The 14,014-nt window shown below is 41.7% G+C and overlaps 1 protein-coding gene across 2 annotated transcripts in view; it reads left to right on the forward strand.

Moving 5' to 3' along the window:
- Nucleotides 1-12,734, forward strand: part of DIXDC1 (DIX domain containing 1) — an 86,540-nt gene extending 73,806 nt beyond the window's left edge. The window contains exons 14-20 of one of the 2 annotated variants that reach the window (XM_006890774.1): nt 3-74; nt 1,613-1,702; nt 1,982-2,143; nt 3,018-3,084; nt 9,531-9,636; nt 10,842-10,950; nt 12,427-12,507. In XM_006890774.1, coding sequence (XP_006890836.1) covers nt 3-74; nt 1,613-1,702; nt 1,982-2,143; nt 3,018-3,084; nt 9,531-9,636; nt 10,842-10,950; nt 12,427-12,507 — 687 coding nt within the window. Of the gene's footprint in view, nt 1-2; nt 75-1,612; nt 1,703-1,981; nt 2,144-3,017; nt 3,085-9,530; nt 9,637-10,841; nt 10,951-12,426 lie in introns of both variants that reach the window. The other variant, XM_006890775.1, reaches the window with a different exon arrangement.
- Nucleotides 12,735-14,014: the final 1,280 nt, after the last annotated feature.

Raw genomic sequence — 14,014 nt, forward strand, 5'->3', positions numbered from 1 at the left:
AGGTGGATCTGGAGCGGGAGCTGGAACATAAAGACGTCCTTTTGGCTCATTGTATGAAGAGAGAGGCAGATGAGGTAACCTGGAACCCGGGTTCTCCCTCTCACTGACAACAATGAGTTCTGTGTCATGAGGAATACATCAGATAAACCATGGAGGAATAAGAAGTACATTCATGTTAGGTCCATCTGACATGGAGTCAGTCTCAAAAAAAAAAAAAAGAAAAAAGAAATTATGTGTTCTCTCACCCCCACCCACCCCCACCCCCGCCTCACTTTAGTGCCTGCAGCCAAGGAGGCCAAGCAGGGTTCAGGGTTACGGTTCACTATGGCATGGAGCACAGAACCAACTCATAGCTGACCCTCCAGTGGGTATTCAGAGGCAGTAACTTGCACAGGAGAAAACTGCCCATCTTTCTCCCACAGAGCAGCTGGTGGATTCACGCCATGTACCTTTAGGTTGGCAGCACAATTCTTTACCATTTTAGTTTATTACTGAAGCAAAGAGAGGTGGTGCTGGAGCAGCTTCCTGATGCTTTGCTGGTGTGAAACCTCAAGTGGCTGGTGCAGAGTCTAGGTTGAGGGCCTCTTGTCTCCTTCCTTCAGCAGTCAGGTTTTGGAGATTCAGAAGTGACAAGGGAAAATTACAGATGGCACAGGGTAGCATGGAACAGGGTTCAGCTCTGTTGTTCAAAGGGTTACCATGAACTCAACTCAATGGCACCTAACAACAATCATCCTCCTTGCCAAAGTCGTCACTGAGAAGGGCCTGAAACAGTTCTATATGGTGTCAGTAAGTGATCAATGTAAGGAAGAAAAATAAGACGGGGCTTCTTAGCTTAGAAATTTCCCCCCACAATGAGCATCATTATTTCTTCTTTTTAAATAAGTTACACTCACTTCCCACTCATAGTTAGTGACTCTCTTTAAACAACAGTTCACGTTTAGGACCATAGTAAAATTCTATTGTATGGCAATTGTGTGCATTAAGAACATATGTCTGGCAATAACAAACACCAAAGCACAAGACAAAAGCAATGCTGGCTGAGTGATGGTTAAGGTTATGTGCCAACTTGACAGGGCCATGATTCTCAGTGGCTTGGCAGTAATGATGTCATTTGGTAGTTAGGGAATGATGTCATCCTCTGCTTTGTGATGATGTGATCATTCTCCACTTTTGCATAATGCCAATTTTCACATAACAAGCTGGTCTTTGGAACCCAGCATGCTGATAAATAAGGAGTAGGTGGGTTTTAGAGGAGCTCTGGTGGCCTCCTGGGTAGGGAGTTATGTTGCCAACCAAATCCACCTGCTGTTCTGTAGGAGAAAAATGGGCAATCTCCTCCTGTGCCCTTTACTGCCTCGGAAAAGCCATTGGAGGGTCAGCTATAGTTAGTGGACAGAATTGCTGTTGCTGGTGTTCTGTGCCATTGAGTGAATTGTGACTCATAGTAACTTTATGCACAATAGCTCTGAAACCTGCTCTATCCTGAGCCAGTTGAGAGAGATTTTTGTTGTTCAACCATTTCTACATGAACATTTTTGGTGACACTGATTACGCTGAGTTGTGCCACTGTTCTCACCCCCCTTTGTATCATTTCTTCTTGCCGCTGTAGGTGACCAACTACAACAGTCACAGCTCTCAGAGCAATGGTTTTCTCCTTCCAATGGCAGGAAAAGGAGCTGTTTCAATTGCCCACAGAGGGGTAAGTTTTCAGGAGCTGAGTACAGACCTGCCACTTCCAGCTGAAGCAGGGCACACCCCAGTCATCAACCACAGACCAGGCCTTTCCAGGTTCTGAGTCCTGCATCTGGTGGATGTATAAAGATTTTAGACACTGAATTTCCACTAGATAGCTTACTAGTTTTGTGCATGAACATTTTCTCCTGGCCTGTCCTCTCTCTCCTTGAATCTGGTGGGGGGGGGGGGAGCCTGGCTAGCACAGCAGCGCACCATGCCAGCAGCGTCCTCTCTCTGCCTGTAGACCAGTGACCTACAGCTTGTCCGGGATGCTCTCCGCAGCCTACGCAACAGTTTCAGTGGCCACGATCCTCAGCACCACACGATCGACAGCCTGGAGCAGGGCATCGCCAGCCTCATGGAGCGCCTGCACGTCATGGAGACCCAGAAGAAACAGGAAAGGAGGGTAATATTCCTTCTGTGGTGTGTCTCTCAGACAAATCCCTGAGGAAGCATGGCTATGAATGTTCATTCAGAGGCACCAGTGTTGGTGTAGGGCTGATCCTGACTCTCATGACCCCAGCTGTCAGAGCAGAACTGTCTTCTGTAGAGTGTTCAGTGGTCAATTTTTCGAAGTAGTGTGCCAGGCATTTCTTCCAACGTGCCTCTGGATAACTCAGAGCAGCAGCCCTTCGGTTAGCAGCTGAGCACTTGACCGTTTGCACCATTCAGGGCACCAACTTAGATAAAGGTGGAATGAAAATGATAGAAGACTCTGCTGAACGATGTAGTTGCTCTTCTAACCCAAAGAAAGAGTTGATGATGAGAATATTGCTTACTATTAATAGTAACTGTGAGGACTCTGGTGGCCTAGTGGCAAGGATTTGAGCTGCCAACCCAAGGCAGGTAGTTCAAATCCACCAGCTGCTCCACGGAGACAGAGGGTTTTCTCCTTCTGTGTGATGTACAACCTCTGAAAACCTATTGGTGGGTCAGCTATGAGTTGTTCAAATACAACAACACACAGTAAGGACAACAAGAAGGAATTGTGACCCTTGAGCCTGCAGGGTCTCTACTGCTTACTTCCCTGCTTTCCAAGTCCCTGACGAGCGTGACACAAACAGCTCAGGATGAGAGTATATCAAAGTCCATTGGAAAGTAGAAAAGATTTTATAAGCATGTTGTGTATCATCAAGCCAAAAGTGACTCATATCTGACTCATATGTTACTATTATTAGGATAAACATGTCCCATTTAGACTTCTATGATTTAACTTTTTTTCTTTTTATAATGAAATCCCTCCAATGGTCATCACCTTTGTCATGTTTGTGTGGTTCCAGGTTCGGGGCAAGTCACCCAGAACTCAGGCAGGCAGTGAATACCGGGAGTCCTGGCCCCCAAACTCAAGTGAGTTCTCGTTTTTGTTCATAAAGGACACTCAGCAAATTGGACTTTATGTTTAGTACTTTTTTTTTTAAGGTAAAAAGTAAAGATAGATTTATTAGAAAGTTATGTCCCAAGATGGGACAGACCTTGGAAAAAGGAAATGTGGAGAAGGCCACTTCCCCCCATCTCCCAATAATGCAAACATGTTGAGGATAGAGTGTGCCACTCTTCTAATATTTTGTTTCTGTAGAAATGATAGGGTTACATTACTTTCATGACTCTGAGGATGGATTTTTCTCTCCATCACTTATTCTTGCGAGTGCCAGTTAGCCACATGAAAGATGCTGCTGATTCCAAGAGGCCATAACATTTTTCAAAAACTCATAAGTTCAAAAGATTTATTCTGAACAAAGCAAAGTATGAACCGCCCCGACACACACGCATACACATACACACAGCATCACAAAAGACTCTGAAGTTTCAAAAAGTACAGAAAATGTCCAGTCCTTAGAATCAAGAATTTTAATTTTGTTGGAAATTTCCTTAAGCTTTGAAAGGTTAGGACAATGTAAATCCTAAAAAAATATTTGCTCCATCTAGTGGCCATGGCTAAGAAGTACGTTTTCATTTGCTCCATGCCTCCTTTCCTGCATTGTTCATTCCAATGTGTTGGAAATATATACTGCTTGTTAATTTTTTTAAAAAAACTTTTATCTTATCCTTTTTCCTATGCAAACTCTCTTATAAATGTGCAGAAATTATGTTAATTATAGAACAGAGTTCAGGTCTTTTGTGCAAAGCTTACTCAGAGTTGTATTCGACTTGACATTTAACCTCTGCTAAATGAGACTAGTGCTGTTATATCTGGAGGAACACTCTTCCACTTTGTACCTCACTCTTTGTCAGTGTGCTATATGAAGTAACCTGGGTTTGCTGTGATGTTGAACCTTGTGCCATTGGGGTATCAAATACCAGAAAGGCTGCCCAGTGTGGACAGTGTTTGGTGGAGCTCCCAGTTGTAAAACAGGTTTGGAAGCAGGAGTGGCATCCACTTGCCAAACCACATGCCTCTGAAAACTCTATGAACTTGGAGAAACAACGACAGCTATGGAAAGACATTAGGTCTTTTGTTCATAGAGTCACTATGAGTCGACCTCGACTGGACGACAATCAACAACAGCATATCATATCCTTTGGTTTACATCTGTAAACAATAATTTATAAAATGAAACAGTGGTAAAAATAAACCACACAACTGTGAGTATAAAGAGGCAGAGGAAAGTCATTCCAGATGTTATGTATGTTACATATGGTTGAGTGGGTTCTGACTCCTGATGCCATGGGGAAAGAGCAGAACAGCCCTGGAGGGGTTTCTAGGGCTGTATCTTTACAGGAGACTGCTGCACCTCTTTTTCATAGACCTTTTGTTAGCAGCTTGAACCAATTTATTGAGCACTCGAACCAGTGTGCAATAAGGGCTCCTGATGTTACAAAAAGAAAGTGCGGCCAGGCCGCCTCTTAGGGGACAGAATGGTGAAACTTGCTCTCACCTACTTTGGGTATATTTCCAGGAAGGGTCAGTCCTTGGAAAAAGACGTCATACTTGGAAAGGAGGGGGGCAATCAGCAAAAGAGAAGACTCTCAACAAGATGGGTCAACACTGGCTCTAGCACTGGGCTCAGATATAACGGGGATGGTGAGGGTGGCACGGGATAGGACAGGTTCAGATGCATTATTCATAAGGTAGCTGTGATTTGTGTCAGCTTGATGGCACCTAACGACAATCTTGCATATACAACCTTTAAAACCACAGAACCGAACAAAGGCTAAAATACAACAGTGAAAATATTTACACAAGTATGGGAATGCAAAATGAGTGTGTGTATGTAGTAAGTGAAACAGGATTCTTAAATCTTTGATCCCATCTGTCTTCTTTTCCTCTGATGAGCTATATTTATACTGGAGATGAAACAAAATGTTTTGAGTTCTTTTTATAGCATTGCTTTGAAATATTCACGTTTCCTTGAGAGGATTTTATCTTATCATCTTCATTACTTTTCCTGGATGTTTAAGTGAGCATAGTGCATAATATAACAGGCTGCTAATCCAAAGGCTGGTAGTTAGAATCAGGAGCCTCTCCTAGGCAGAAAGATGGACAGTGTCCTCCCATAAAGATTTACATCCTCAGAAACATGATCAAGAACTGCTCTGGGTGGGAACTGACAGTGCTGGTGGTTTCTGTTTTTTGTTTGAGTGTAAGCTTGCCAGTACAGGATGAAATATTTACTTTCCTAAATATTCCTTTCTTTTCCAAAATTACTATAGACATAGTCACAGCTTCTTGTAAACTAGAGTCTTAACCCAAACCTGCCAGTATATCTGTATTTACAAACAAAATGAAATGTCTGAACATCTAAGAATATCTTTAATTCTGCTACTCTTCTCACTCCTGTCTTATTTCTCTTCATCAAACTTGTAGAACAGTCTACATTTGCTTCCTTTTTGTTCCGATTTTGCATTCATTACAATCACCTACAGCAGTATGACTTTTACCCAGTTATTCTGGCTTAGTATGCTTTTCCTAAGTCCACTATTGACCCGCTCATTGCCAAATCAAATATTTATCTGTTAAATGTTATCTTTCATTAACTTTTCAAAAGCATTTACTATTCTTCACTAGTCTGTCTGTTTGAAAACATTTGTCTCCTTTAGTTCCAATGCTAACCAATTATTTATTCAACAAATATTTGCAGAGCATCTAGCTCTGGTACCTAGTGGTAAGGAGGTACACTGTCAATCCAAAGGCACATGGTTCAAACCTGCCACCTGCTCCCGGGGAGAAAGATGGGCACTCAATTGCCATGCGATTTGCTGCCTCTGAAAACCCTCTGGAGGGTCCCAACTTGGCAGTGTATCATATGTTACAACAACACTAACAATATGCTAGGTACAGGAGATACAGAGGTGAACAGGAGTGACTCGGTACCGGTTCACCTTGGTCTTGCACTCAAGTGAATTAGAGACCCAGTTGTTTCTTTTTGACTGCTAACTCTCCCTGAATCTCCTTTTCTTCTCCTCTAGTCCGTAAATGCTGCTGTGCCCTGAGATGCCACTTGTGGACTCTGACTTCTCATTTTATGTTGGTTATTTTCTATGTAATTTTAATTGTTTTACCCAATCATTCCCCACTAGTCTTTGAGCTCCTTAAAGATGAAGATTTTATCTCATTTACTTTTGCATTTCTAGTTATTTTATTAATATTTTATTTTAATAGTGATTTTAACGAAAGTTTACAGAAAAGTTAGATTTTAATTCATTCATTGTTGCACATTTTGTGCCCTCTCCTTCCCTTCCTCCTCCCCCACATTTCCAGTTTTGAAGTGTAATAAGTCACCCAAGAAAGTTTAAATAAATAAATCAGACCATATAACTTATTTCTGTTCTCTATCTTGGGAAGGATGTGTCCTATCTCCATATCTTTTCAATCTATACGTGGAACAGATTATCCAGGAGGCTGGGCTCTATGAGGAGAAAAGTGGCATCCAGATTGGAGGAAGACTTATCAACAATTTTCATTATGCTGATGACCAACCCTCCTTGCTGAAAGTGAGGAGGACCTGAAGCGCTTGCTGCAGAGGGTCAAGGACTGCAGCCTTCATTATGGATTGAAGCACAATATCAAGAACACAAAGATTCTCACCGCTGGGCCAATTGACAGCATCATGATAGATAGTGAAGAGATTGAGATTGTTAACAGCTTCCGTTTGCTTGGCTCTACAATCAGCACTCTTGGTACCAGCAGCCAGGAAATTCAAAGATGAATTGCATTGGGAAAGTCTGCTGTCAGAGACCTTTCCAAAGTACTGAAGAGCAATGATGTCAGTCTGGAAACTAAGGTGCATCTGATACAGGCCATGATGGCCTTTGCAATGACTTGCTATGCATGAGAAAGCTGGACAATGACTAAGGATGATAGAAGGAGAATTGATGCCTTTGAGCTGTGATGCTGGAGAAGAGAATTGAATAGACCACGGACTGCTAGAAAAATAAACAAGTTCGTCCTGGAGAGGGTGAAACCAGGCTGCTCCTTGGAGGCAAGGATTCTGAGGCTTCGGCTGACATACTTTGGACATGTTATGAGACAGGATGAGTCCTTGGAGAGGGACATCCTACTTGGGAGGATGGAGAGACAGCACAGGAGAGGAAGACCCTTGATGAGAGGGATTGATTTATTGACTAGGGTAATGAGGGTAGGTGTGTCAGAGACAATAAGATTGGCAAGGGATAGAGTGGGGTTTAGGGCTGTTATACATAGGGTTGTTATGAGTCTCAGGTGACTCAACAGCACATAACAACAACATCTTAGTGAATGGTGCTATCATCTATCTTTATAGACACAAATCTGAGTAATTGTTTTTTTTACTTTTTCCCTTTTATCTTCCATGTTCAATTATATAACAGATACTAAAATCTTTACCTTCTAACCCTCTCAAATGCATACTTCTCTTGGCTCCAGAGCAACATCTTACCTTTCCTCATCTTTTGTCTGCCTCCTAATCTCAAAACCCTAAACTCATGGAGAGCTTTGGTGGCCTAGTGGCAAGAAGCTGCACTGCAATCCCAGAGGTACGCAGTTCAAATCCACCAGATGCTCTGCTGAAGGAGGAACATTCGCTTCCTGTACCAGTCAGATCTGGTTTGACGGTACACACATAAAAAAAAAAAAAAAAGGAAAAAAAAAAAAGAAAACCCCAAACTCACTACTATCAAGATGGAAACGACCTACAGCTGAACCTCAAGCTGATTTTCAGAGGAAAGTTCCCCCTTGCCTCCTGTGGAGCAGCTGAGGGATCCAGATCCCAGGAGACATGTTGCTGTTGGGTTAGCAGCACAGCTCCCTGTGGTGTCCACCAGCACTCCCCTGCTTCCTAGTAGGACTACTGGTTTCCAGAGCTTCTCCCATCTAGTCCACACTTGGCAGCTACACTGATCTTTTCCCCTAAATTGGCAGTCTGATCCTATCACTATCTTTTACTATTTCCCCATCTTTGGACTAATATCTAAACTTGTTAGCCTGGCTTCAGAGGCCTCTGCAATTCGGCTCCTACTCCCTTTCTCATCCTCATCTGCCATGATTTCCCAGTATATTCCTTATGCTCCACACCTGTTTGCTTGCTTACAGGTTTACACATGCATGATCTTCTCTCATACTCTTGCCTGTGTCCTTGCCTCTTCCCGAAACAACTAACTTTTCTATCTGCCTTTATTTTTCAAGTGTCCTCTGACCTCTCCTATCTTCAGCCTTCTCAGTTTGTCCAAATCTGATTTTTTCCCCAAATCAGATTTTATATAATAGAACATATAACTATTTGCAATCATGTCTGTCATCTACACTAGATTCTATTACAAGTTTTGAGGATTTAGAGTTGATTTTTTGTGGTCAAATTCTAACACCGTCAGTCCTCAAATGTTTGGTCATTGGATGAATCTTAATCACATAGTTATTCTAAAAGTGAGTTTTTTGTTTATACAGCAAGTCTTTATTAAATCACCACTATGCAGTAGGCACTGGTGTGAGGGGGCTAAAAGAGCATCATGGCTTCAACAAGTAACATTTCTTTGAAAAAATAAACTCTGACAACTGACCAAATGTGATTGCCTTGCATACTCTCCCTTATTTTTAACCCATACACAGAACGTCTGTGGCTGCCACTTTCATTTGGATCAATGCCTAACATAAGTTCAGGTGAAAATAGGTGTAGGTGCAATTCCAGGAGAGACTTCCAGAAACATTTAATTATTTATCTCTGCTCCTTAAGATAAAGGTTTCTGGTCAGAATTTTTACCTATTAAATCTATACTCAGAAGCACTTAGTAAGACTTTTCATAAGTATTTTTACAAGGGATAAAGATGTGGTTATAGAACCGTGAACAAGATCATAGGACCCACGTATATAGATCTGTGCAGGTTGCTGAAGGATAAGGTAAGTCTGTACTTACGGATTGGAATTATAAAGACTCTTGGGATGAGTTTCTGAGGCTACCTTGGTACCTATTCATCTCTCTTTTCCAGAATCACTCGAGCTTTCTGGACTGCCCTCAAAACTCTAAATGTTGGCAGAGTGGGCAGGTTTTGCTATGAGTCCACTCTCCGCTCTGTCTCAGCTGAAGTCTTGCCAGGCTTCTCTGTCCTTTTTTGACCTTTAGCCTGTCAGATCAGTACCTGGAATGAAGGAGAAATGAAGCTCCTGATGAGAGTGTCCATGCCTCAAACAACCCTTGTCCTTGTGGTCCCACCAGTGACTTCCTGTGGACTGTACCCTATGGGCATGGTCTTTGGCAAGGACATGAAAGCCATGTGGTCACCTCAGGCAGCTTCATTCTCCTGGGACATTCTGAATACCAAGAAATGAGAGGAGGTTTTAAGTAAATTCAGTGTTGTAACCACCAAGTCTCTCTGATTGCAGAGTTGCCTCACTCACAGAGCTCTCCAACTATCAGCAGCGCCTGCACTAAAGTACTCTATTTCACTGACCGGTCACTTACTCCCTTCATGGTCAATATACCAAAGAGGTGAGAATCTGCGTTCATCATTTTTCTGTAAAAACAGAGAAGGGCACGAAAGTTAGTTGCTGCCTCTGATCAGCTGAGAGAGTCTTGAAAAGTAGTACAATGTAGCTGAAGAGCACAGAACACAGCTTCTGAGAAGTTCCAGATGCATTGCTGACCAGCTGTATAAACAGAAGCAGGGTGTCCTTTACTATAATCATATTCTCCCAAAGCTGGTAGTTATGTAAATATGCTCTACACTTGTAAATGAAATGTTGTTTTTGTGTTGTGGGTTCTTTGGTTTGTTTTTTTTTTAATAGCAAATATGCTTTCTTTAAAATGCATGCTTTGGTGAAAGTGGGTTAAGGCTCCAAAAGTCGTTTTTCATGTGCTGCCAAGTATCTCCTGCTGCTAGCTATGGATTACAGTCAGCACTTCCAGGGGTATTACTCCTTGATATTTGTTACTGTTTGAGAATTGCAACCAAAACATATTTTAATGTTAAAAACACTTGCTTAATATGTTCCCTTCAAAGAACTGCTTTAAAAAAGAAAAAGACGGAAAGGCCTTTAAATTCTTCTCTTTTTAAACATATTCTTTTATATATCTATATATATGTTATGTGCCTTTAAGTTAAAACTGGCTCTTAGTGGACCCTCCAGCAGGTTTTCAGGGGCTGTAAACTGCACAGGAAGAGATTGCCCAATTTACTCCCATGGAGCAGCTGGTGGATTTGAACCACCTGTTTTGGATTGGCAGCACAACTTCCTGTCCACTGGAGAGAGAGAGAGAGAGACACACACACACACACACACACACACTTAGATGTATGTATCTGTGTGTGTGTGTGTGTGTGTGTCATTCTAAGGAAAATGCTTATGTAGCAAAGAAGGAAATCAAGAGAATTTAAGTTGTATTTTTGGTTATTCAACAAATGAGATTTTAGAGAGCTTACATTGTAGAAAAACAGAAAAGTGATTTGATTGCTGCTAAAGCAATCAATCTTTTTTAAAGGTCGCCCCATGTTTAACTTTCAATCTCTGCCAATGACTTGCTCCCCAACCTCTGCATTTTAGAATTGTCTGTGTTATCAGGAGCAGTGACTTAACCAATTACGAGACTATTTATGTCTGTAGGGACTTTGGCAGGGGCCTAGGTTAAAAGCTAACCTCTTACCTTTACAACCTACTGATTAACAATCTATCTTATACTCTCTCCTTTTATTTTAGGTTGGGGGAGGTGACACTGAAGGATTTTAAAGCAGCTATTGACCGAGAAGGGAATCACCGTTATCATTTCAAAGCACTGGATCCTGAGTTTGGAACTGTTAAAGAGGAGGTACAGAATTCATGAGGGTGAAAGCCTCTAGCTTAAGGACTACCACCCCAAAGCGTCCAAGTTTTAGAATCAGATATAAAGAAGGTCCCAGGGTGACAGACCCTTAAGATGGATTGACACAGTGACTGCAGCAGTGGGGATGAGGAGGATGGCACAGGATAGGACAGGGTTCAAATTTGTTGTTCACATGGTTGCCGGGAGTCATACTTGACTCGATGGGACCTAACAACAAAAGTGGAGATGGAATGGCCCCAAAAGTTGATGCTTTGTTTTAGATAGAAAAACATTCGAGGGCGAGAAGGAGAAACTTGTCCCAAGAAGTGAACAAGCTTTTATTGTGTGGTCTAAGAGGGACGTCATGTTGAGAGAGTCAGAATGGTGCTCGGGCAGTTAAGGGCGGTTTCTTTTTATAGGGGTTTTAGGGAGGGTTATGGAGGATAGAGCCTTGTCAGGATTCATTGTCTGGTCAGGTATTTTTCTGGCTGGTTTAGATGTTACCAGGGTGTGGAGGTAACTGTCACATTTATTCCTCCACTTTAGTTCCAGGACTTTAAGTTTTGACCAAGAATTTAGGCTGAATGTTTCTTTTCAAAGGGGAAAGACGGATTTACTTAGGAGAAAACAAAACAGAAGTTAAAATTTTGGGCTGCTTGTCTACCTGAAGCCAAATCTAGAAAACATGCTGCTTCATACATAGAATAAGTAAACAGTGCGAATATCTGGAAACTGTTTACTATGTGGTCATAGTTTTTCAGATAATGAAAGTGAGGAACTGCTGAGGATTCAGCTATCCTTATTCCTACCTCCTACCTGTTTTCTTAAGTCTATTCCTCCCTTTATAATCTATTTGCCAAATAAATGTTTTTTCTACAAGCAAGTTTTGGCTTATGAAGTATTCCAAATGTCATCATGTAGTTACAGACTGAAAAGTTGAGGGCTGAGGGAAATCAATGTTTATAAGGATTTCCTCAGTGAAATATTTTCATATCCCTGTTCTACTAGTGGCTCAGGAGATTAATCAATGAATGAAAATAACTGCATTTCAGAAACATGTTAAGATTGCTCATAATTCCAGCCCTTCCCTTCCCTCCCCCTTACAAATGCTTGGGGCAAAATTTCCCACTTGTGTGTATACACTTCTAAACCATAAATATGATCACTATCTCTGCCTTTCTGTATCTGTACTTTTTAACTAAACTCATTGTTTCAATTCCAACTCATGGAGATTCTCCACTGAAGTCTAAGACTATAAATTTTTATGAGGATGTTGCTAACCCTTCTCCTATAGTTGATGGATTTGAACCATTGATACACTATACCATCACTAGGGGTGACATTAGGGGCAAAACCAAAGGATCACAGACTCAAGGTTTTTGGCACTATATCTCATCTTTTTTATGTTTGATATTTTAGAAGTAGCAATTACTTAAGACTTCACCTTATTCTGTTTTTATTTTGACTCTTTTCTTTTTCTAGGTTTTCCATGATGATGATGCCATCCCCGGATGGGAAGGGAAAATTGTAGCCTGGGTGGAAGAAGACCATGGAGAGAATTAATGCTGATTATTAGATTGGGGCCTTGTGGAACCTGGTCATACCCTGGCTGCTTCACTCAGGAAAGAGGACTAACGTCAGAATTACACGAAGAAGTTTCTAGTTCATGCTGCCAAAACAGAAGCTTCTCCAAGTGTGATGGCCATAGGCCAGTCCTGTTTCCGTGCCTGGCATACTTGGTACTTAAATCCCTGTCCAAATGTAGACCATGGGTTCTTCTGGAGTTTTGTCCGTGGGAGCAGTGTTTTGTTTTACTCTGAGGACAACAACCAAAGGCCTTAACTAAAGGGGATGGATGATCCCGCCCATTTAGGGGCATGGCTGCTATTATCTGGAATCTGGGAATCAGAAGCATCACTCCTGTGTGTTACAGTATTATTTTAATTGGCCTCAATGTTTGCAGCAGAGTCCCAACATTTGTACTCACAGACAAGGCAAAGGTATCAACCAGCTTTTCTGCTATCTTGCAGCTAACACAAACCAAGAACTTGTGAGGCGGTACCAAAGATGAACGTCCCACCCTTCATTCATCTTTTGGACGGGATGTGGATGGTGCTGAATTGATTGGATGGAAAAGGGCTGCCCATCTTGTGCTATACTCTTTTCAAAACTATAAGACTGTAGGCTGACTTTTGTGTCTTAATTGGTTCTGCAGTTTGTCCTTTAGCCCACACAGGGCATATTTCTTGTACTGCTTGTTTTCTCTGGGGACTCTTTAGAGCCCTTTTTCCCCCTTCCAGCTGATGAGCTTTTTTTGTGTTTGCAAGGAATAAGGAGTCCTAAAAAGCTCCTTAAAATCCAGGCGGGTATGGAAAGGTGCTGCTACCCATATCTTCTTGACTTTCTTTCTCTCGAGACTTTCTTTAGCCAATAGGCTCATGGCATCTCCTTCACAATCAAAAGGAGACAGACCACTGCATTTAGTGTTTCTTTGTGATTATTGAGTATTGAGCATGAACTACTGGTCTGCCCCTATTCATTTTAAGGCCAGGAGTTATTTTATATTAAATAAATAGTATAGACCGATCCTTTAGGGCACAGTAGAAACCATGGGGCATGGAGCATGAGTTGTGAATGGCAGGGTTGATTCTGGGTGAAAAAAAACCCAGAATTCTTTCTCATATGCAACATTATAAAGTGTAGAAACTAAGAATGAAACTCTGAGTAATTACTTGGTAACCCAGGCTTTCTCATTCCCTCACGAAGTGTTATCTACCAACCAGCCATTATTACCTACGTACTCCCCTAAGCAGCCTGCCTGTGACCAATGTACACTGCCAACTGAAGAGTCAGACAGATCACTTCTGGGTTCCTGACCTGTCTGCCTTCAACTCATCTTCCCTTTTCAGCCATTTCAACGGATTACTCTTTGAGCTCTGAGATGACATCCTGTTGTTTGATACAGATGTCTTTTTAAACAGCTCGTGTTTGGAGAATTCTTTTGTACTCATTTGCTTTTTTTTGTCTGAGAACCATGTCTATTTTTATAACTTGAGTGTGAGTTCTATAT

Source organism: Elephantulus edwardii, unplaced genomic scaffold (assembly GCF_000299155.1).
Source record: "Elephantulus edwardii isolate Elephantulus edwardi_28Jun2011 unplaced genomic scaffold, EleEdw1.0 scaffold00093, whole genome shotgun sequence".
NCBI lineage: Eukaryota > Metazoa > Chordata > Mammalia > Macroscelidea > Macroscelididae > Elephantulus > Elephantulus edwardii.